At 37.7% G+C, this 24,920-nt stretch overlaps 1 protein-coding gene across 3 annotated transcripts in view; it reads right to left on the reverse strand.

Moving 5' to 3' along the window:
* Positions 1-24,920, reverse strand: part of gabrg3 (gamma-aminobutyric acid type A receptor subunit gamma3) — a 129,099-nt gene that overhangs the window by 73,681 nt on the left and 30,498 nt on the right. For all 3 annotated transcript variants that reach the window (XM_072684430.1, XM_072684432.1, XM_072684431.1), the window contains exon 4: positions 17,097-17,164. In XM_072684430.1, the coding sequence (XP_072540531.1) occupies positions 17,097-17,164 (68 nt within the window). The remainder of the gene's footprint in view (positions 1-17,096; positions 17,165-24,920) is intronic.

Below are 24,920 nucleotides of genomic sequence, written 5' to 3' on the forward strand. Positions count from 1 at the left end.
TGCCCTGGATTAGAAAATTCTATTTACTTTGACGTAGGTGGAACTGACAAACCGTGACTCTGTTAGTTACTAGAAACAGCCGCACCGTTCCTGTGCCAGTGTTCATGGAATGGTAACTTGTGCTTAGTGAGTGAGGAAGCTAAAGCAGGGGAAGTGAGCGGGTGTCTGTGCTAGGCTAAAAGCTAAACCAACAAAAGTCTCTTCTGCTAGCTAACTGTGCAGAGAGGTCAGCAAAAATAATGCAATGTGCACTGCTGTGTTGCTCATGTGAGCCATCTTGGTGATGTAAACCAGCCAATAAAAGCTGACCTCTTCATTTTTGTCACATGCTCATCATAAATGGTATATCAGCTTGTTTCAGCCTGAGCAAGTTAAATAAACTTTGTTGCGTTTTAATACACAATTAAATATCTTCATTATAATGGTATTATAATCAATTATAATCAGTCCCATTGTATATACTGTATAATACTGGAGCTAAACCCCTTCAGAAATCATGAATGCAGTGATTTACTACCTGGTCAATTCTGCCAGGCACCTTTAATAACATCTGAGATTTTTTTATAAACTTTAACCCCTTTCTGCGGAACGCAATTGGCCACCATTTCTGAGCATAATCTACTTTACTCTTTAGCCTACATGACATAATTGCTTTGTTAGTGTAAGGAACTCTTAGTGTAAGAATAATTTTGAACATAAAAACACCTCCAAGCTCTTACTGATTCAAATTGTGTAATGAATGATCTTGCGCTCATTCAGAAAAACAGTAAAAAGACAATATTTCTGTGTGTCAGATTTACCCCAGTACATGCAGCATCAACATGTGTGTGCTGTAACTCATCTGCCATCAGATTTAAACTTGGGCCTCAATGGGCCTAATTCACCAACAGCTCTTAAGAAGAAATGTCTTCTTAAATGTATATATATATATATATATATATATATATATATATATATATATATACATTTATATACTGACTTTTTGTTAAGAACAAATTTTAAAACATTGTTAGGAACACAGTGAATGAATTCCAATATTCTGGTCGATTTCCATTTGACCAGCGGAATGGCCACTATGGTGAGATAATAAAGGTAGGCAGTTACGAGTATGCTTTTTCAACCTCTCTTTTAGTGTGGTCATGGTGTACAATGTAGGCTTATCCCTTTTGGTGTGCCACAGGGACTGTATCTGGCTCTGTTTCTGTTCCTTGTGATTTGCCTAATTCAGACAGTGTTTTTTTCTGCTTTTCCATGATAATCATCTTAAGAGTGGGACTGTGTGGAAAATACCTCACGAGGAATCCACTCAGGCAACAGAAGCTCTCCAGCCACTGGCTCCTGAGTTCTGCTACTGTCACAGAATACACATCCCACACACTAGACCACACAGTGCAGCGGCAAACACTTCATTCACATGTAAAGTCTAAGTGCTTCTGAAATGTGGCAAAGTTGAATAGATATTTTCCATTGACCATTTAGCGTCAGCATTACACTATACTGTCCTGGATTGATTAAAGGGGTGTTTAAATTACACCTTTTCAGTTTGTCAAGCACCCATCCACGGTAGTCTACAGATATGGCCTGCACAACATGCTTCACATTTTTAAACCATGTTACTGAGTACAAAAATGCTGAACGGTCACAAAAGAGCATGATACGTCAGCAAAGCTAGCACAGATTTTTTAAGCCTTTTCTCATGTCGTTCATCCAGCAAAAAAAAAAAAAAAAATCTAGTTTTGGCTTTTTTCCAACACTAGGAGCTGTTTAACACTCAACATAACGATTTAAAGATTTGCTGCTTGTCCCTGTCTTTCACATTCTATCTAATTGCTGTCTCATGTTCACCTACTTGAACATCAGCTGACCCTCATGAGCCACATCCTGCTTCCTTTTAAACGCAAGATTTGGCACACTTCGGCTTTAAAAAGATGCTGTCTTAACATCTCATGTGGCTGATTTTATTAACAGTCCATACAGTATAAAACTGTTTAACATTTCATATTCATACAAATAGAGTCTTATACAAAAGATTGGGTACCCTTGACCAAATGGCAATTTTTTTTTTAATAAAGAAGTAATAAACACTGTAACTCGAAAAACATAAAGCACTGTTACTCTGTCTTTCATGATGCAAAATAAAGAAACATGCTAAAGTAGTCTGTGTGGCCTGTTCAAAAGAAAAAAACCTTATGTATTTACAAATCAAGTCTGAGGCATGTCATTAATTGCAATTAGGAACTGTCACCTGAATCAGATTCCCAAGCTTTAAAAAGACTCTTCAAACCTTGTATTATATCTCAAAAAAAGATCTGAAAACTAAAATATTTGCTTGTGATTTCTACAGAAATGCCTGTTCAGGGAAACTCTGGAGGTCACCAAGGATCTTGAACACTAAAGAAAGTCAAATCAAAATCCCCAGGTGAGCCTGCACAAAAGACCAGATGGTGGTGCACAGTTCCACCATACTTGCATAAACATAGTCTTCATGAAGAGTCATGAGCAGGAAACCTGAAACCTAGAAAGCCTAAAAGAACACACTCAACTGTTAAGCCTGAGGGTGAGTTTTATCATGTTTCAAGGGTGTGTTGCTGCCACTGCACTGATGGAGAGGGAAAATTAATTCCCCAAAATACCAAATATATAATCCTGTATAAATATTAAATAACAAATCCTAAATGAAAATGTCAAACCAACTGTTAAAATGTAAAAGGAAGCTTCTTTAAGAGCAGCCCCAGACTTGCAGATAGCGGATAGTTATATGTTGGAATTTACAGCAAAGGTTCTGTAAATATGTGACATAATAATTATTTGCAACACAGCGTTATTTTTACACCATGTTCCCAGTTAGTCAACAATTGAAAATTCAATAAATAAAATACAATAACTAAAAAAACATGAATAATATTTTAGATATAAAATATTTAATAATTTAAGCATTTATTTAAACATAACTATGTACAAATTATGTAATACAAAAAAAAGTCTGTAAAGTTTGTCCAGTTACTAAAAAAGATTGCATTTGTTGTCAGAACAGTCAGTTGAACTCTCACTTGCACAGTTTACACATTAAACTACTTATGATACAAATGAAAGGACCCGAAACATGCACATTAATAATGGAAGCTCAACAGTACAATGTTTGCACTGTAACCCACAGACTCTTTGTTAACGCATCTTTTTTGACCTGTATCATTTGCTTGTCTCTGAAGATGTCTTGCAGTAATAGGGCGCATTAAGAAATTTTAAGGAAGAGAGTTGTTATTACCACTTGAAATATAATTTGTGACATCTCAGTTAAGCTGTAACGAGTAAACTGACCTCCCAGCCAGCGGTGGAAAATAGGAGGAAGAAGCAGAAGAAATCTGCATATGGTGTCTCCTGGCTTTTGAAGAATTTGAGTGGGTGGTCTCTCTAAGGGGATCCAACTGTAATATATGTGTGTGTGTGTGTGTGTGTGTTAGACTAGCTTGCCAGTTGCTGCTATCACTAGGTACCATGCTGAAGGATTTCCTTGGCTCAACATGGTTGCCTAGGACACAGCGTTACCCAGACATTTAAAAATAGCCCCCTCAGCCATGTTGCAGCAGGCCTTTTCAAGTGTTGTCCTGTTAATGAGCAGAAACTCATTGTGTCTCTATGACTCATTCATAACACCTGTTAGTTTATCACAAGCACCCTGTATAAGAGGTATGCACAAGAGCATGTCTTTGCTGAAGCGTTTGCTCCAAGTGGCAGTAGGGTTCTTGGCTGCTTATTGGCAATATTATTTCAGTCTTGGGCTGAAATGATTTTTCAATTAACAGCCATTGAAATGATTCACATTATTTAGTCAGGGGGTAGGGCTACACTGGCTCTAAAGGTTTAGAACCTAAAAGAGCATTGATATTTAACTGTGCAGTTCTGAAAACAGTTGTCAACTGTGGTGAGGTTGGATGAGCTTTATATGACACTGGCATATGTTTAACCTAATGAATGTAGTCTGTGAAAATTAGATTTGCTGTATATGGTAGGTTTCTGCTTTAATGTGTATGCTACCAAGCACAGCTGTGCTAATTGAAACTAGGCTAGTGAAAAAAGATAACAAATTTGTGACCGTGCCAACATGTTGTCAGTTACAAATCAAGGCAAGTCACTTTCATTTTTGTAGCAGACAGAAAAAACACAAGCATAGGCCGAAATGCTGCACGACAAATTAAACGAAAGTAAAACAAATTTAAATAAGAGACACCAAGAGAGACCAAAAACAACAAAATACAATTTACATACAAATAAAAACAAATACAGAACTGAATTACATGAGAAAAATCTGATCTATCATAGTGTGACCTTTCATAATGCACAATAAATAAATCTCATTTGAAATTCATTTGCAGATTGGTTTTGTGGATTTTACAAGCATAGATTTGACACGCTTCCAGGCTTTTGTATCTGCTCTTGTGAGGTTGGACAAGTTGTACAGAATATTGAGAAAAATCTCATTCAACTTAATGAGAATTTGTAGCAAAACACTCAGTTTTTCTAATCCAAATTCTTTTGAGTGTGTCCTGTCTTTTTCTGTTTCGGCTTCCTTATGGAGGCAAACTCTGTGGGTTTAGTCTTCTCTTCATGGTAGTCTACAGTACAGCACAAGAGAAACCTTCACAGTTACTAGGAAACCCCCTTTATATTATGTTAAGTTTCTTTAAAATCTTAAAAAAGAGTCCTTACGCTCATGGATATGATTCATAAAAACAGTTCTTTACAGAACCATTTGTTGAAAGGTTCCCCAGGCACCTTCATGAGTACAGAACCACACAAAAATAATGTTCAATCACGGTTCTACTGCAACAAAATGCAGCTTCTGGCCTGAGCAGAAGACAGTCTGTTGCCCTAGTGTTATGATACCAAAAACAATCTCCAAATGGGCACATTTAGTAACTGCACCAGCATTTTAATGAGGCATTTCTAGTGAGAATTGGTATGAAAACAGTTTTGAGTCCAGACAATATTTAATGCAGGGTCCTCAGGGTTTTCTAATGCATTACTGGCAATTGTTTAAATGTACCACAGACAAATTTCAACCTCTTATCTAGCACTGTAACACCAAGAGACAAGCTTATGACCAGAGAGCAGTTGCTGGAGATGTGTAGAATTATGACTGGCAGTGTTGGGTACGTTCTTCTGTCTGCTTATCAGCCACATGCTGGTTCATAGGCTTTTAATGGAGTTCAGTAATGCCATGGTGAGAAACAGTGCAATTGTAAAGGAGCTTGTAGTGCATTTCTAAAAAGAGCTAAACTCACATTGCCCCTAAAAGGCCAACTGACACATTTTTAATCATTAGTGATTTATGTAGTGATGGAATGAGACTTTTTTAGTTAGAAAATGGGAGTATGCTTTTACTCTTTCGATTTCAGGATGCTGTGCTTAATTGGACTTTCCAATGAGAGAATGAATAATTACTTGTGCTCCCCCTTTCCTCCACTTGGCCTGTCATCTGGAGAGATGACGGCTATTGTCCTGAGGGAGAATGTGTTTTCTCTTGATGGACTCTAATGATGGCTGTCATTTATCAGATTGAGCACCTACATGCCGAGCCGCAGGTATCGGAGGCTGTTATGTGGGGGAAACTAGATGAGAGTGTGTGGTACTGAAGGTAGGTGATTTAAGATTGGACCTGATATTAGAAATACTTATTTCACAAACTGACACTCTGACAAGTGGCTCCTTCGGTATCAACAAACAATTTCTCCTGTCATAGTGCTGAATGCCCTGAGTGTTTTTTTTGTTTTGTTTTTTTCTCAACAACATATATAATGTTACTTTGCTGAAGAGTTAAAAACATATTGATGTTGAGAATTGATGCATGACTAGCTCTGAGCTGTTACAATCATCAAGATTAAAACCACTTCCCTCAAACTCGAATCAAACAATTCAAACACTTTCACAGAAAATGTCGTTTATATTTTATTGATGTAGGAAAGGATGTCCTGAAACAACCCAATAGAAGTGTAAGCCAACCTACTTCTCCAGAAGTCAGAATTACCGGTCATCTGGCTTTAAGGCCTTAAACTTGCATTCACCTGCAAAAGGATGGACTGACACTGACTGTAATTACTCTAATTGCTTGAATATGACTTTGGAATGTATCTTTGAAAAATGTCACATAAGTTTTGATTCCCCTGTGAACTACATGCATGCTCTCTTGTTAGTTTCACTGCCTTGATTGATGCAGTGATGATTGACACATTGATGCCCATCCTTTTTCATCCTATTCCAAACATTAAACTCCTCCAGCTGAGGCCAGTGTTAAAGTGGGCAGCTGCTAGCCTGATGGGCAGCTGCTAGCTCACGACTGCTTCCCTGATTCAGTCTCATCAATAATCCTGCAGCCTAGCATCAGAATGGAGCGTATTCTTTGTTGTCCTCCTCAAAGATTTACTGGCACTTGCTTTTTCATAGGGCTCAGCCGGGAGCTGAACTGTGTTCTAAGAATGAGTGATAGAGCTGGTTGGTAGAAGATACCATTGGCCTGCCACTTAATCCTGGATCTTGTAAACTGTGGTGTTTACACTTGATCTGAGATCACTTATTCAATCTTACCCACGTTCTTAGGCCCCAACATTCGGACATGTTCTAGATCTTAGCCGTCTTAGCTGAGGTTGTTAAATAGTCAAAATAGCAATGTTGCTATTTTATGCTACAAGCAAGTACATGAAGCATTCTCGTTTACCACAGTGTGCAATTCAGTCCCTTCTCCATTGCAGCCTTGGTTAATATTCACATATTTTTTTCTCTGCCACAGAGTGTTGCTGCTCATTGCGGTTCTTACTACTCATTTTGGAGATGCTCACGCTACAAGATTTATTGCTGAAAATTTCAAACATGCTTGAAGATACACTTTGCATCTGCAACTGAGAAAATCACGCCACTGAACCTGTTCAGACTGTGGAACTCCTTATTTAGGCATGCTACTGACTACTGCATAAAGCCAGATGTACAGTGTATAATTTCAGCCTGATTTTGTTGTTGGCTATGAAACTTTAAGATTACAGGTCCTATTTTAAGTCAGCTTCGGCCATCATTTAATGTCCAACACCCCTACTCACCCTGCCCTGAACATAACAAATACACAGACAGAAAGGTTCATATGTGCTCTATTTAACTGAGATTTAAATGATAATATAGGCTTAATTTCCTGGTTCAAGAGACTGTGCACAGTGTAGGACTAGTTAGAAAACTTTTTCAACATGTTTTCTGTGCTCCAGCTTGTGTTTGTCAATTGGATTATATAATGTAGGCATATAAATTGTAGGCTTTAGATTTGGATGTGAACATACAGTGTGAGTTTTCACCAAAGAACAAGGGGCCTTATTCACCAACCATTCTTATTTTTTTCTTCTTCTTTTCTTAAAACCCACTAATGCAGTTTTTAGGAAGATTCTGACATTCACCAATGTTTTCTTTCTTGGGATTTGTTCAATTTCAAATTGGGACAATAGGATCCATCACTATAAGGGCACAGCTGTGAACAATTCCACAGTTAAAAACACATCATATATCTGACGTAGACTTTCTGTCAAGACTTTTCTCAAGACACTTCTTAGGACAGTATTGATAAATGAGGCCAAAGATTTCAAAAATAAAACAATGTGTCTGCATAACACACATTTTGGCAATATTAAGCAAGCCGTCAACCACAAACTGCAAAGCCTGATTTAGGGTGTCACTGTGTCTGCTATTGTAGCAGGGGGAAAAGTACGGCTCAAAACGTGCAAAAATCTCCTAATTAATCATGGGTGTGTTTTGGGGGTAACATGCAATAAACCAATCAGCGTGTCACTTGCCATTCCCTTTAAGAGCCAGGTGCGGTCTGACTTTGGTCGATTGCTATTTCAATGGCGCAGCTACCTGGATATGTTCAACGCTTCTCAGCAGAGGAAACTGACCTGATACCAATGAATACCTGACTGTTGACGTCTGCCTAGGTTGTTTTCAGTCAGGGGCTCACTTGTGTTTTCCGGTGCCAAGAGAGCAATACACCAGAAATTGACCTGAACACACCTCTTTTCGAGACCACCACGCCCATCGCTGTAGATGTATTTGCAAGCATCGTTGCAATTTAAACAGTGCAGGTGGAAGGCGTGAAACTGGACTGTTGGCAGGGTGTAGGATAGCAATGACGCACCTTACGCAAGGTGTAAGATGGGGCCCATGACGTTAGAAGTCTATGGAGTGAAATGTATATGTTTTCAGGACGTTGTAAACTTCAGAAAAGGATATATTAGACTTTATGGTAAGTAAAATGAAGGTTCATCCTTAAAGTGTTTCACCCAGACTGCCCACGTTTGCTGGCATTTATTGGTGATATACTTTTGTAAAATGCACACTGGTGAAATGCACACTACACACCAGCCGCACACAGTCCATCACTTAATGTGTGCATGCCCACGGAGATGAGAGTTTTTATTTAACATTTAATTATTTGGTAGATCTTATTTATAGGGAAAAAACAAGTAATGAGTTAATGCTTAAAAACAGAACTAAATATCTCTTGTTCCCCAGGTTCTCCAGTGTATTGATCCCACTTCTCCCGCATTCAAAAGTTATCTATTCAACAAGTGAGCATAAAAACTCCTGAAGCGCAATAATCAGGCATTGCCTTTGCACAGAGGATTTCCCAGAAGGCAGAGCCACCTTTGCTGACCCACTCCTCCCATAGACGATTATTTCAGTCCTAAACAGACAAGCACATAGACATGGCTTGCCATGCCGGGAATCGTTACACAGTTCAGAGAGCGAAGGTTTGTGGGCAATGGAGTGTGGCCAGGCTGAGCGTCTGCAAGAAAACAGGAAGATGTGTGGATTGTACTGGGGCATTCTCCTGAGAGAGCAGCAGGCTCGTGGCTTGTGGACCATGGATGGGTCAGTCCCCATGCTGTCGCTCACTCTGTCCCTGCAGGGTATTAGCTGGTGTTTTGTGATGGTGATGACCTGCAGTACTCTCTAATCCGCACATTCTTTCATATAATTGTTACCTATAATCCTTGGGATTTTAAACAGTGCAGTGTGAATTAGGTTTGGCTAAAAGTGCTGGAGTGGGGAAAGACGTTTTATGCTCTTTTTCGCATTTGTCTTTTGCGTTTATTTACTAGGCAATTAGACAGGGGTGAAAGGAAACCACAAAGATGAATAGAGGAGCTAAAAAGATCAACGTCTGCGTTGTTGTTTTTTTTTGTTTGTTTATTTGTAGTTTTTTCCTTTTTTCATCAGTTGGTAATGCTAGCTGCCCTTTAAATTGTGTAGAGAATGTGTTTACACTTCCTGACTATCATCCAAAAACCTTTTATCTCCAATATAGGAACTTTACACAGGAAGGAAAAACATCTTTCTAACTTTCAATAGAAGTAAATGTAAAATGACTTTTCATTCAGAGTCATTTTGGAGCATTTCTATTGGTCCATTTATTGTGAAATTTTGAAACAGCACAAAGAACAACCTCCAGAATCACAGTATGTCAAAAAGTGAATCTTACAGTTAAATCATGTTATAAAGGTAAGTAACCATAGCATTTGGAGTTGCCCAAGGATATTTGGATATTGCCCAAAGACTCTTTGTGGTGTAGCATGATGTGCTAGCCTGGGTGGGGTATTAAACCCCTATCTACCACATAGAAGACAACAGCGTGTGCCCATATGCTAAACTAACCACTATACCAATTCATGATCACCAAACTGATACAGAAGACTTAAAATGACATGAAATAACATTTCTGATCTACAAAGTTTTTTTTATTATTATTCTCCTGTTTCTGCTATTTTAGCAATGCATGTTTACATCGGGGCATTTTAATGATCTGTGATGTTGTTTTCAAATTTTCGAAGACTGTCCTGACAGGCCTGTGTTTCACTGTATTGTAATCAGAGCAACTGATTTACCTTCCATTGTCATCGACATCTTTTCATTATTCCAGTCAGCGCTGTGTTCAGATTTTAAACTTTAGTAACAATTAACCTGCCAAACAAGACTTCTGATCTCTTCTGATCTCCTGTACAGCGTACGATGAGGAGAAAGTGTTTGGTTCCTTGGCACAGTGTGTGCATACTGATTATTAAAGCTATTATATTACCTACAGTTTATGCGAGCCCTTGAATAATGAAGGCCTGGTCATTAAATTGTTAGTAAATTGCTCATAAAGCAATCCATGTCTATCAGATTTAAATCAGGGTTTTGTGTTGATTTTGTAATTGTCTTTTACTTATTAATGTACATAAATGGCACATGCTATTAGAGGAAGAAAAGAGAGCCAATTACAATAATTACAAGAAAGAGTAATGGGAAAAGCTACATAACATTTTGTGGGTCTGTAATTATGAGAAATATTCAACAAGACTTTTTTTAAGATCCTGCCCAGTACACCTTTCATTGTCTCGAGATTCTATATTTTCTTATAATCCTCATAATCAAACAACTGCAAGTCCTGCATTCTTATTCAGAACGCACAAAGAATCCATCTTCATTTGTTTCCTTGAGACACCATAATGCTATTTAATTATACACTCCATTAAAATCGAAAACAATAAAAGGGTGACAACTGATAAATGAATTCCCGACAGGACTGAGCTGGTGAAAATTAGCTTGTCACGCCATAAAGGAGAGAAGCGCATGTCCTTAATGGCACCTAAAACATGGAGACATTCGGCAATGGGAGCTGATGACAGTGCGTCTGCCCACGTGCAAGATCCATTTGAATCCCAGCACAATGCTCCCTGCATGCCGAGGCTCTGGAGCTGAGTCTATCAATTCAGTCCCTCTGCCTCAGCGCAACAAATCCCTTCCCCAGTGACACCGAACACAACAAATTGGAATCATCAGCATGGTGGCCTTGAGCGTAGGTGGATTTTTGCTTTTCAAGAGTTTACACACAATGCAAATAGAGGACAGCCCTGAAAATAGAGGCTCACGCCAGCAGGAACGGAACAGACGGGCTTGTTGCAGAGACCAGATAACTATTTGCTACAAACACTTGAAGACGTCCTTTTTAATCAAAAGCGGAACAAGTCAATGGGAACCGTTCTCAGTTTGTTCCTTAACATACTAAACATCTTCGTACTTGTGGTTGCACACTTCTGTTTTTTCCTCATTTTGTTGTCCATTTCTAAACATCTGAGGTGGATCATGATACGGATGGCTAAGAATGAAGGCTTTAAAATGGTTATTTAGATTTTTCCTTTGCAGTGTCATGGAAGAACCACTTCTGGTTGGTTTTGGGTTAGAGTGGTCAGGTCTACACTTAAGGATCGTAAATGGTTTCTAAACACCACCACTTTGTTTCTACACTCATTGTAGTTCTATAATTACAGATTGTAGTCCATCTGTTTCTCTGCAAACCTTTCACCCTGTTCTTCACAACCTCACAGGACCACCACAGAGCAGGTAGTATTTTGGTGGTAGATCATTCCCAGCACTGCAGTAACACGGACATGGTGGTGATGTGTTAGAGTGTTGCGCTGGTTTGAGTGGATCAGACACAGCAGTGCTGCTGGAGTTTTTAAACACCTAAGAACAGTCCATCAACCAGAAATATCCAGCCAACAGTGTCCTGTGGGCAGCGTTCTGTGACCACTGATGAAGGACTAGAGGATGAAAGGACACAAATTGTGCAGCAGTGGACCAAAGTGGACTAACAAGGTAGTAGTGTCAGTGTCACTGCAGTGCTGAGTATGATCTAGCACCCAAATAATATCTGCTCTGTGATGGTTCTGTGGGGTTCTGACCATTGAAGAACAGGGTGAAAGGAGGGTAACAAAGTGGGCAGAGAAACAGATGTATTAATGTTATGGCTGATTGGTGTACAGTTCTGGACAACCCTTTAACCCTTTAATACACACCATTTTACATTTTGTGCAGGTTCTTGCAATAACTTCACGAGCCATCGATTAAAAGGTTCTTCAGGAAACTAAAAATGAACATTTTTTTGATGAACATTTATAGTGCAGATGAACTGTCCACAGACTTAGAAGACTGGATTGCTGTGTAGGTACACAGAAATTCAAGTTCTGTTCAGTGTCATTGTACATCTAGAATTCTGCCAGAAAATGAGATGAAAATGAGTCATGGAGAATAAATGAGTTTTGGGCGAGATGGGAGATAAGTGATGCTAGTGAGCAAATGTAAGCACCCCCTCCCCTTCCTATTTTACAGCACTGTCTCATAAGATCTATGCAATAAACTGAAATGAAAGATGGGCAGATTGTGATATGCGAAGCATCTCTGGTGATTTGTATTGTTTGCGCACCATTGATTTTTTTAACATCCATCTTATAAAGAAGTCCTTTGTCCTACACTCAAACTGTCCTAAGATTGAGACTTTCTGAGTGCAGGGTGCAGACAGTCTGTGCCTTTAGTAACATTGTAAGGACAGGGAACAACCTTGGAAAGTTCATTGTCTTTTGATATTGACAGACTTTGCTGTGGAAATAAAATGTCCCTCAGGGCATTAAAACAGCTCATTCATAGACAGCATTATGTGACCCATGAATCAATACAGTCAGGCCCTTCAGGTGGTTGTTAAAATTCTTATTATTATCCAGTTACTTGTGTTCTCAGAAAATCTGCTGGAGCAAAATAATTGGAGATCAATACATCCTCATACTCTTGGTTGGGTCAATGCTGTGATACAGTAAGTATATGTGTATTTAGTCTAAGAATTACAGCAAAATAGAAAATTACACATGGCATAATATGAACAGTGATATAGAACAGTCCAAAGAAAGTAATATTTAACCTATTATGGTTTTTTTGTAGAACACAGAGCTTTAGTACTATATATAACCATTTTGCTTTGACTGTATATTTTATGTATATGGGACACCTGTTCACTATTGTTCTAGGGAACACAGCTCCACAGCTCAATGCTGGGGGGCTTTATACCCCTTTAGCCCACACCTGGCATTAGGCATGGTGTCCATAGGCTCATGTTTATCTTGTCCAGAGAGTCCTGTTTTATTAATACTTCTCCTAGACAAGCTGTGTGTGTGCATTTGCACATCTGTGTCAACAGTGGGTGCCATTTAAAGTAGCTAAATGCATTCATTAGAAGGAGTGTCACAAATACACAAATACTCACTGACACACAGTGTAGGTATTGCATCCCTTTGTATAGATATTCCAAACATACAGTTGTCACATTTTGTGTTTGCTAGAAAATCCTTGAATTTGATGCCTGCATGAAGTCTGCAAAGGACAGATATCTCCAGACATGTAGACATCTTTTCAGTCTTGTCTTCAGTCTTATCTTCAAGACATGCATTCTGAATGGGGTGAAGGTCTTATGAGTGACAAGACCAGTCAAGAACATCATTTTTTGGCCTTGGAAAAACTCCATAGCTGAAGGATTCTGGGCAGTTTAGATGGGTTTTTTTTAGACTTCAGAATTCATCCTGCTAGTGCTCTTTGCAGGCATGTCATGAAGACAAGTGAGCCAGTTCCTCTAGCAGCTGTACATATGCCACCGTGTTTCACAGATGAGGTGGTATGCCTTGGATTGTGAGCAGTTCTTTATTTTCCACACTCTCCACACCTCATTCTATCACTGTAATGCAGGTTAATCTTCAACTCATCATAAAAATTCTAGAGGCTTTTGTGTTCTGAAGAATTACCAGTGGTTTACATCTTCTGATGAGTCCTCTGAAGTCATTCTGGTCTAGTCCTTTCTTTGTTGGAGTCTTTGACACATTTGTTTCTACATACTGAGTAGAGGTCTCAATCTCAACAGTTTGACTGGCAGTATTTCTGGTGAAACCACTACTGTGATCTTCTTTGGTCTGCCACATCAAATTACTGTTCTCAGCATAGTGGTGTTTCTTTCTTAACAATGAACCAAACTGGTGATTTTGAGACATTTAATCTTTAGCCTGTGTTTCTGATTCATTAATAATTTTTCAGCTTCATATTGTCCTGCTTTACTGCCATGGATATGTCTGTAGTGCTCATGTTGATAACCCACATCAACCTCAAGATTTAAATGCCACAACTTGACATTTTGGAAACTGTCTTGTCCATGAACTAATGATGTGACACCACACACTTGACCAAAACCCAAATGCTGCCAACTGTACAGTTACTTGCGGAATTGGGAATGGGGAATGAGGATGTACATAAAGAGTTGTGATTCCACTAGGGTTGAACCAATATAAATGTAAATACCCAATATCTACATATTGTTTCAATCCAAATCCGCTGTACTTGAAAACAGAGCCGCAGCAACACAAATTGTCACTGTCAATTTACATCTGGGAATTACTATTACAGAGAAATTCCTAAACCACATGGTGGCTCATATGTTCTCAAGTATTGAAAGATGATGTTTTCAAATAATGTATTTGTGAAACCCACTTTTTTACTTCTGAATGGAGGAATGATGTTGTTTTTAACAATTCAGAGCCTGAACCAATTGATAAAACAAAAGGGGAGTGTTTATATGAGCTTCTGACCAATTATTTAAAAATAAATAACTCTTTGTATTAGTCTGATCTGCTTCTGAAAATGCCCACACCAGTTGTTTGTCTCAAATGTCTCAAAACTACCTCTAGTGGTCTAGAGTGTCCACTCATCAAACCCAACGATATTCTAACCAAGGAAAAGCTACAAAAATTTAAAATGTAATTTGATTACCATAATCTACACCTATGATTACCTTACCTTAATCTACACTTATCTTAACCCTTATACTCAACCTAACCTTAACCATGGTGGAACAAGGAATCCTTAATGTTACTGGTTCTCCATTTATGTTGGGCCATTAATTAATTAATTTATAGATTTTTTGTAATGTTGAAACAGCTTGATTTTTCTCAACACTGGCTGTGACCGAAATTGATTTTTACTCTCATTAGTATTACGCTATATAAGGAGAGACTATTTAGTATATAAATAGAGAGTAGTGCTGTAAGCACAAATGAATATGTACACTTTTGAAATATTTAAAAATTACTTTAGATAATTATTTCATTATCACACTGATGTTGCAAAGGTTTAATAAACTCAAACATATATCAAATATGATTTGGCATAATTGGAGTTATGGCGAAATCTTAAAAGGACATCTTAATGAATTAAATTAAGATTATAATAAAATAAATATTAAAGTTGGAAGTTTTGCACCTTAAAGAAAACTCTAGTTTCCAGAAATGCAAAGAAAGAAAACAAAGACATGAGAAAGATATGGGTGAACGTATGTCACCCAGTTTTTTTCATAGTGAAATTAACTATTGTTAGTTATTTGAGATTGTAGTGTTTACATTTCACAAAACCACAGTCCATCATGGCTTTTATGCTAATCTGCATTGGTGTGGTGCTGGTTTAGTTGGTCACCCCAGGATGCCAGTGCTGCTTATCCAGCAAAACAGCATCCAAAACATAACATTTGATGATTTTTTCCCTCAGCAGGGCAGTTCATTATTTTCCAATCACTAATTTTACTATTAAAATTACACAGAAACTGTAAAATATGGTCTCATCACTTTGCTTAAATAGTGTATCCATCTTCCATCAAATAGTAAATTTTATTGTATGCACAAAGTTACTTTTTTAGGGTGGGTTTCCTTGATAGTGCATGTGTGTACTATAAACATTTGAATTTTATGTTGAATTAACTCCTTAAAAAGTGTTATCACTTCTATTAATAAACATCTATTTTCAGAGAATAGCCCCACCAGTTTTGCACAGAAGTGTCTGTAGTTACTAAATAATATAATACTGAATAAATAATCCTTGGTGTTAAAGGGTTAACAAAGTGTGTTTGTGCTGACGGTCCGTTTTTACTGATTGACAAGTGTGCCATAATGAATTAACAATGTGTTTTTTTAGCATATATAACACTGTTTAACTGGTGTAGCCGCAAGTGTTAATAATGGTATGAAGACGTAGTTAAGAAGTTCACAAGAACAGAGGGTGAAAGCGCAGTAGGTGGAGTGAAGAATAACTGTCATTATTTGTTCATGAGGGTGGTTCTGCTGACATAATGGATGTGAAGTATGAAGACCATACTTTACATAAAAGACCATAAAAGATACTGTTAGGTAGCCTACAAGAATTCTAATAATTAAGGTAATGTAAAGTAGGCTTTGTGCAGAGTCTTACTACAACACTATTTAGAGTGGTAACTGAGCTTCAGATGAAGCTGTCTAGTAAAAAGCCAGGCTGTCAATCACTGTCAGTCAACGAATAATAATAGTAGCACTTTAGGACATGGTATCATTGTTTATAAATTGAGTTTGCTATTCATGTATTACCAACGTACCATGAGATAATGTTCATTAAGGAAAATAATATTCATGAGTTGAGCAGTGACAGACAACAACAACAATATGAAGATCTTTGTCCATTGGTTTAGCAGTCTGGGCCTGTACCCATATTACCCTGTGTGAGTGTTGTCAGAATTGTCTGACCCATTTAACATGACTTCATTCATCATTCTTTATTTTTTAGAATTTGCATTTCAGTCAGGCCCCAGGTTTTGTCTTGTTTTCTTGTTTACAGTCCCATGTTTATAAGAAACAAAGTAGAGAAATTCAGTTATGAGGTATGAAACTGTGTATAGTCTGGAGGTTTCAAAGGTCACCTGCCATGATAAAAGACCCGAGGATTGAATCCCCACCTTGTAGTCAATATCATGCTGACTTGACCAAACTTTGTGACCACTTAAACAAAGCCAATTCAAAACCAATTTCAGATGTTCTCTTTATAAAGGTAGATTGTTTGAGATTAATCATACAGTCTTATCAACAACCTCTCACTGCCTAGAAAATGCAGTTATTTTTATCGCTCTGTTTCTATTTGACTGTTTTCCATTTTCCTTCAGGTCTAACTCTCAGGGCCTCAGGGGAACGGCTGCCTAAGCTTGGGTTTGAACTCATGCTTCGGAGGCACAGTTTGCCACTAGCCCTGCTTTCAATTATTCAGAGAAACACAGTCTCCACTCCAACTGGGGTACACTTAAGATTGGCCCACAAAGCCAGTAATTGTGGTTTTGAAAGAGATTTTTGGTGGAAAGAACATGTGTGGAACGACATTTAGAGTCTAGAGCTAAGCATGTGGAAATCCATTTCACTTACCATATTAATTGAGGACACAGGTCCAATGCTGTTCACGAAGATATCAACGTCAATGACGGTCGGTTTAACTGCAAAAAAAAACAAATGAGGAGATTTTTATTATACTTTGCCTGGAATTCAGCACATCAAAATCTTCTCCTATGTGGATTCACTTCCAATGAGCCTTAGTTACACTGTGAAACTACATTCAAGCTAAATGCAATTAAAGTAATCTTTTATTCTAAGTAGAGTTAAATAAGTCTAGTTTAATTGTGTACCACATGATGCAATTCTTTAGGCTTTCTCTTTTTATAGTCTAATCTTTTATTCTCATCTTTTTTTTCTTTTATTCTCTCATATATTTTTTATATTTTAATTTGAACAACAGACTGACTAAGAAGGGCATTCTTTTAACCTATTGAATTAACCTAAATTCTTAGGATCTGTTGACTGTTTACATAGTACTTTCATGAAGCATCCTAAATAGCCCTTGGTTTGAATGTATGATTGAACTAATATGGTCTTTCTGAGTCGATGTTGCCATGTGCAACCGGCTACTGATTCTTTTCAAACTGTACAATGCTACGTCACCAGGCCACCAACACGCTCAGAGGATGCCCGGTGCAGGGTTTAAACCAGTGATCCTTGGATCATAGTGGCCTGATTCCACTGGACCACTCTGAGCTCTGGAAACTAGAAATTACATTGACACAACAACTATCATGATAACTTGTCAAAAAGAGAAATTATACTGATTGAATGTGATTTTTGCCCATGTTCCTTAAGCGTATCCAGTCTTGTAACAATTGCTATTTTATGTGTGCACCCACTTGACCCACTTGACCTACTTTTTCAGTGTCTATAAAGGTTCTTTAAACTTTTAAAAGGTTCTTCCAGTCAGATATCTCATTTATTACCTAGATCTTTAAAGAATTAGTGTATGGACTTTGTTAAGCATTATATGATTTAGGGAAGAACTCTAGCCTATACCTATAGCATGCTATAAAAAAAGGCATTTTAAGCTAAGGCACATTTAAGACGTAAACAGCCTTCATCCAAAGGTTTTCCTTACCACTAGAAATCCACAGCAGAGCTTTCAAAATGTTCCCACTTCAAGGCCAAATACACCCCCAACTTGCCTTTACATGCTGCCATTTCTGACATTTAAGTGTGCCAAGATTTCTTTTCTTCACTCTTAACAATAAAGGTTTCTTAGTGGTTCTTGGCTTGGATGTACTGTTCTAGAAAGAAAGAAAAAACTTCAACCTAAAAACCTAAACTGCAGGCTTATTTTTGATTCAGTTGTCAGCACTGAGTTATCTGTAAACTCCGGTGCTTTATAGAAACGTATCAAAAAGGCTTCTTTGGAGTGATCCCAGAAGAACCACTTTTGGTTTCTTAAATAACCTTACAATGGATGTCTTTAAGACCCATTTCTGGAAGTGAGATGTCAGAAGAACCATTGTTTAATGTACCTAATTTCATAAATAACTTTCACCATCATCTTATAAACTGGCAGCGTTAGTCTCGAGCTAGGCTTGGTTTCATTGTGTCAGGGTTTCCTCTTCAAGCTGCTGGTACTGTCAGAACTCATTTAGAGTGATCACAAGGTCCTGGACCATGTGCTAATGCCCATTAACATTGCCAGGTGACCCCTCTTTAATTACAGGAGGTTAAAACTGCTCAAACATTCAGTACACTCTGTTTGCAGTGAAGGACCATGGAGGTGTTTATGGAACTACTCAACATGGATGCAAATTGTCAAATGACGTTCTCCAAGTTCTGGCAGTCACTACATTTATATAATTATATATTCCTGAATGCCAGAATCATTCTGAAGCATGGCAGTGATTCTTTGACAGACTCAGTCCACCAGCACTTGATCACAGTGATCACCATGTTAAATGCCAGCCTTACAGACAACAGCTAAAAAGCTCTGGCTACTTTTGAAGTATGAAGGATGTGTAAGTAAAAGAAAAGGTAGTGGAGATGAGGGGATTTTGATATGAGTGAAGGATTTCTCTGACAACCCTCCATTAGTAGGCTGTTCTCTGTTTGAGAATTAAGAAGGCTCACGACCATGTGTGTGACCAGGCTCCAGAGAGGTATGAGTGGGGGTGTTCAATCTTCAAAGCAATAGTCATACTTGCAGCAGAGACTGAAAAAGTATCAAGTTGTCAAGAACAAGAATAAGTTTTATCTTTTTTTATCAATTTGAAGACTTATTGAGATATGAAAAACAGGTGATTTAATAAATTAGCTGGTTATCGCCAGGATTAGTACCATATTTCTATGAACTGTAATCTTATTGCCATGGCATGACATTTCTCAACAATCTTTAAAAAAAAAATTCCCAAATGGTGCTTGTCTTGAATATGCAATTTAAGGAAACTGGAAATGGAAAATGCCATATTTGTAATTATAAAAGTAATATTTGAAATTGGCTCAAATATTATATATATATATATATATATATATATATATATATATATATATATATATATATATATATATATTCTTTTTCCCCCCAAAAAAGTGCCCCTATAGCCCCTATAGATTCACATATTCAAATAGTTAACAAAGTGTCTAATGACTATCTGGTGATTCCTAACAGTGTTAAAGGACCAGAACTAGGATCAGGGTTAGTTGTTGGTTTAGAGAAAACTAAAGTAAATTTAACCTCTCAAATTCTTCAAAACTGCCAGTTTGCATTGCTTTGCATATAGTTACCGATTAGGGATTCATAGGATGTCATAGGATTCCCAGAGCATGAATGGTTAATAGATATGTATTTGACGTCATTTGTCATTTAAAGCCAAGTATTTACAAGCTATTATTGTTGTTATTAGATGTAAAGAATAAGACGCCAGATGTGAGTCATTGAAACCCAGTACAATGGTTAAATGTTGTAGCCTAAGATGTGACAGCATAGCTAAGTAAAAATAACCCAGCATGTGTCCTGTCCAGTATTTAGTCAGAACTGGGTTGCCAAATAACACTGCTGTTAAGGATTTAAAGCACCGAATAGAGTTTCAGTGTTAAAATATATATATATATATATATATATATATATATATATATATACATATATATATATATATATATATATATATATATATATATATATATATTGAACATTAGAATTAAAATAATGTGAATTAAATTATTTAATTAAATGCCTCTTGTACCACTCAAAAGATCAGTATGAACACTATTGATATATTTGTTTTCTCTTGTATAAATTTACTTCTAATATGTTTGGAACTTACCATGTACTATGAGTGTATCAGACAGTATTCAGCTAATACACAAATCTAATGTTTACATTTTCTAACGGATGCTTCTATCATGATGATGCATCACGTTCCAGAGCAAATATTGTCTCGCACTGGTTTCATGAACATGGCAATGAGTTCAGTGTTCTTTAGTAACCTTCCCAGTCACCAGATCTGAATCCAATAAAACACCTTTGGGATGTGGTAGAATGGGAGATTCACATGATAAAGGTGCACCTGAACAATGTGCAGAACCTGCATGACAGTCATCTCAACATAGACCAGAACCTCAAAGGAATATTATATTTATCTTGTGGAATCAATGAGAGCAAAAGGAAGCCCTATACCAGTATAGTCTGTATATTCGTCTTCTAGTTTTTCAGTATATCCAATATTTATCCTTTATTTTGTAGATTTCATAGTAGATAACCACATGATTTTTGGAAGTTTGTGGAAGTGACTTCTGCCACTAGTCTGTCATTAGTCTTTTTATTGTAGAAAGACAAAAATCACAAAGCTTCACCCACCTTGGACTGCTATTACTCTAGCATGTTGGTTTTGCTCGTTTTTGCTTATCCTACTACTACTACTAAATATTATTATTATTATTATTATTATTATTATTGTTATTATACTACCACTACTAACACTTCTTGACACAGTGAACTCAGGTTTAGGCATGTTGGCTATAAACTTTGAGACAAAGTGTAAATATCAACCAACAAGTTCCTTTAAGATCACAGCTCGACAAGCAGTAAGCTAATTGAACTTGAGATCTGAAATCTCAAGAGATCTGAGAACTGAAATGCAGCAGCAATCCAAGGGGCTACAGCAGGAAAGAGGAATAGCCATTCCCAATACAGTATTTCTCCATATATTCATAGTAGATTTCAAGAGAGAATTTACATGGTAGGTAACAGTACTTTACGATGTTTTGAATAATTGTTCTCCATGTTTTCTCTTTCAGACCTTATTTAAAATTATTGCGTTCTAACATAGCTCTGGACACTTTTGGTAATTCATGTATAAGCATGTTGAACGATAAGACCTGTTGCAGTATAAAGTGAAGATATGAGTTCAAATGGAAAATAAAGTCATGATCGTGTGTAAAGGAGCAACCACCATGTAGCAGACTGTGTGGCCAACAGAGAAAACACTAGCAACTTCTCTCAACCCCATCCTTTTCTCTTTCATTCCAGCCTCCTTCAACCCTGGACTGATTCCCTCGGTTCTGCCACACTGAAACAAGCCTGCTCTCCCCCAGGCTTTCTCCCTCCCTCACATACAAGAGTGACATTTTCAGCCTCCCTCCTGACTCCCCAAATATCTTATTTGCCGAGCGCTTGTCAGAAAACAAATTCTCATCTGTGTCAGCGTCATGCCACTGATTCTGTTTATGACTGTTGTTTTTTTTACTCTGCTTTGCTTTCTAGAAACAAATGTTAGGAAAAGTCGATGCAAATGAAAATCGAAGACAGGGCCGACACCAAACCATTATCTGTCTTACATTGCAACAGTTACTGTTGTTAATTCAGCTGACAGTAAAGCACTGCTGAGAAGAGCACAAATGAAGGCAGAGCTTCTAGTCGAGCCTTTAAATGAAACACAAACAATTATGCAAAAACAAAAGCCCATGTTTCATTAACCCCTAAAACTCACAGATTATATATATATATATATATATAATATAAATAAATATATATATATATATATATATATATATATATATATATATATATATATATATATAGAGTATGTATCATACTATCATCATTTTACTCAAATTCATATAATTTCTGAAAAATGAGCTATCTAACCTTTTAAACTCCATAGAACTGTTCTCCATGGAATTTCTGAACAAGTAACCTCATCTCATTATAGCTTCTCATTATAGTCATCTCATTATAGCTTACAATAATATTGTTTTTATTTAATCCCATTCCTCCGTACCAGTCAAAAGTTTGTACCAGTTTGAAAACACCAGATCCAAATGCTAGGGTGATCAGAAGCAATTTGTTTTTATATTGTATTATTTAAACAGGCCAAATAAAAGGTTACAGTTCTAACCAGAATACTAAAGAAATTAATACTGAAACAGTAAAACAATATATAAGAGAAATACAGCAACTAAAATACATTCTACCTGAATATTGCCCAGTAGATAACTGGATTTCTAGAGACAGTGAAAGAGAGCGTGCAATCTAATTCTAGATCCAGAGTAGATCTCTCTGGATTTCCCCATTAGTGCCCATGTTTCTCCCTCAGCCAGGGGAACTCTCTCTTACTGTAGTGCATATTTTGTTAAAATATGGAATTGTAGGGCATTTAAACTGATTCCTAAGTCCAAAGGATGCTTATTTTATGTGTTGAACAGTCCAGGTTCAGTTTTATTAGCATACTGTTGTAACATTCTACAGTTAGTTATACCACATGCTACATAGCATAGCTGAAAGTGTTTTATAGTGAGACCTTTATTGTTGTTTCATCTGTTTACATGTTAAAGGGATGTCCATTGTTCTTATCCATTACTACAGGTTTGTATGACTATACTGGCGCCATCTAGGGTAGAGTTGTAGATGTGTAGCTACCATTTTAATCTTCAGCCATGACACTCCTTTGCTGTGCACCCTTCACTGTAGCAGTCCACATCTGATTTACAACCCTGACACTGTAAAAAAATCTGTAAAAATGCCCCCGCTAAATGCAAGAAAATAAATATCAAAGAAATGTAAATTGTTATGTTTTGCCATATAGTTATGTTGTTTGTTTTTTCCTTTTTTCCTTTCATCAAGATTTCATTAACTGTTTAAAATTAGTTTTTCTGAAATGTTTGTGGTATTTTGCATTATAACACTCAGCCAAAGCCAGTGACGTAACAATACTGTTATCTATACCACCTTTGTGCAGATTGTGCACTGTTCGTTAGATCACTAATACCAACTGACCACATGGCACACCAAAGCAACCACTTGGCAACAACCTAGCAACCACTTGAAATACCATTTAAAACCATCATAGCAAACACCTGGAACACCTTAGCAACCACCTGGAATTCTAAGGTGGAACTGCATCACAACAACCTAGCAACCACATGTAAAACTATAGCATCCACCTAGGCAAAGCCCCTTAGCAACAGCCTAACAACTTATTTTAAGTAGAAACCACTTTGGGCATTCAGAAAATGCACTTTTGGCATTCTTTCTACCAGCTTTGGATCCTCCATCTCTTTATTTCATTTTTGTAAACTGGACATAGAGTGAACCTGGAAATGACAAAATAGGTTTGATGGGTTTAGTCTTGATGGTGGATGCATACGTCAGTCCCATCAGTTCATTTTGGCTATACTTCAGTCAAATCCTGACTGATTCTCAGTCTTGACCACTCATATATTTTAGGCATGGTTTGCATGCTAGAAGCATTGTCCAACATGACACCTGAATAACAGCAGGTATCACAGCTGTGGGAACTCATGCATGGTTGAATATGCCTTTAGGCAGGTCGCCACAAACAACAATTGTCCTTTTCTGGTACAGATAGAGCAAGGAAGAGGTCCAGTGAGTTATCAGACCAAATATTGGTCTACAGTGCAAAGCTGCAAAGCAGTCTGCTTAAGACTTGTCAGGCCCCCCAAGACCAGTCCAGACCAAGTCAGTGTCAGCCTGTAATTAACAAATGTGGTAATAAAGGATCACTGCACAAATGCAAACAGGCTGCTTGTGGAGAATCAGGCTGAATCACTATCTTGAGCCCTGCCCTGCTCTTTCTTCCCTCATGATAATTTAAGTTGTCTGCCAGGCGCCTACTGAGGTGTCATCACACTTCAGCATCACTTACACCATCACCACTTCTCTCTCTCTCTCGATCTCACTTTCTCTATAAACTCTCTCTCTCTAATCCACATGCTCTTGCACCCCACAACAACAAGGCCTGAGGGTAAAATGTAGGTGGAGTGGGCTTGCACTGGCCAGTGGGCAAGCATGTCAGGACTCTTATTTAGCTATGTAGCACCATGCTTATTCAATCTGTACGATCCTAGTCTAGTGGGGATACTCCGGGCAATGTCGAGTTTGGTAACGTGACCTGGTTTTCTATGTTAGCAGACGTGTGGAGAGAGGTTTTGGGGGCATGCTCGACCAGAACGTGTCCAGTTGGCAGGGTTTGGACCCCTCCAGATGTCTCATGTCTTCATGTCTGACACAACACACACACAGATGCACAGTAATCTTGACTCACATGGTTGATTGAGGAGAAGAGTGAGGTAAGAGAGACAACAGGGATTAGATGACTAGAGGGTTTATTTAGGGGGAAAGAAAAAGAGAAGAGCAGGGAAAGGTAGCCAGAAACAAATGGGCCTAGGGAGGCCAGGATGAGGAAAAACAAAAGGTTGTGGCCACAGGTGGAGTATGTTTTAACATCCACACACAGAAACTAGTTTTGAGCCTGAGTGATGTGAACAAACAGAGAGGCTATTTACATTAAATCAAACTGCATTTCACAACATATTGAATGCAATACAAATGTAATGTTTTAGTGTGTATTTGCAAGGTGGATGGATAGTTGGGATACAAGA

This window comes from Salminus brasiliensis, chromosome 7 (genome assembly GCF_030463535.1).
Source record: "Salminus brasiliensis chromosome 7, fSalBra1.hap2, whole genome shotgun sequence".
Classification (NCBI taxonomy): Eukaryota; Metazoa; Chordata; class Actinopteri; order Characiformes; family Bryconidae; genus Salminus; species Salminus brasiliensis.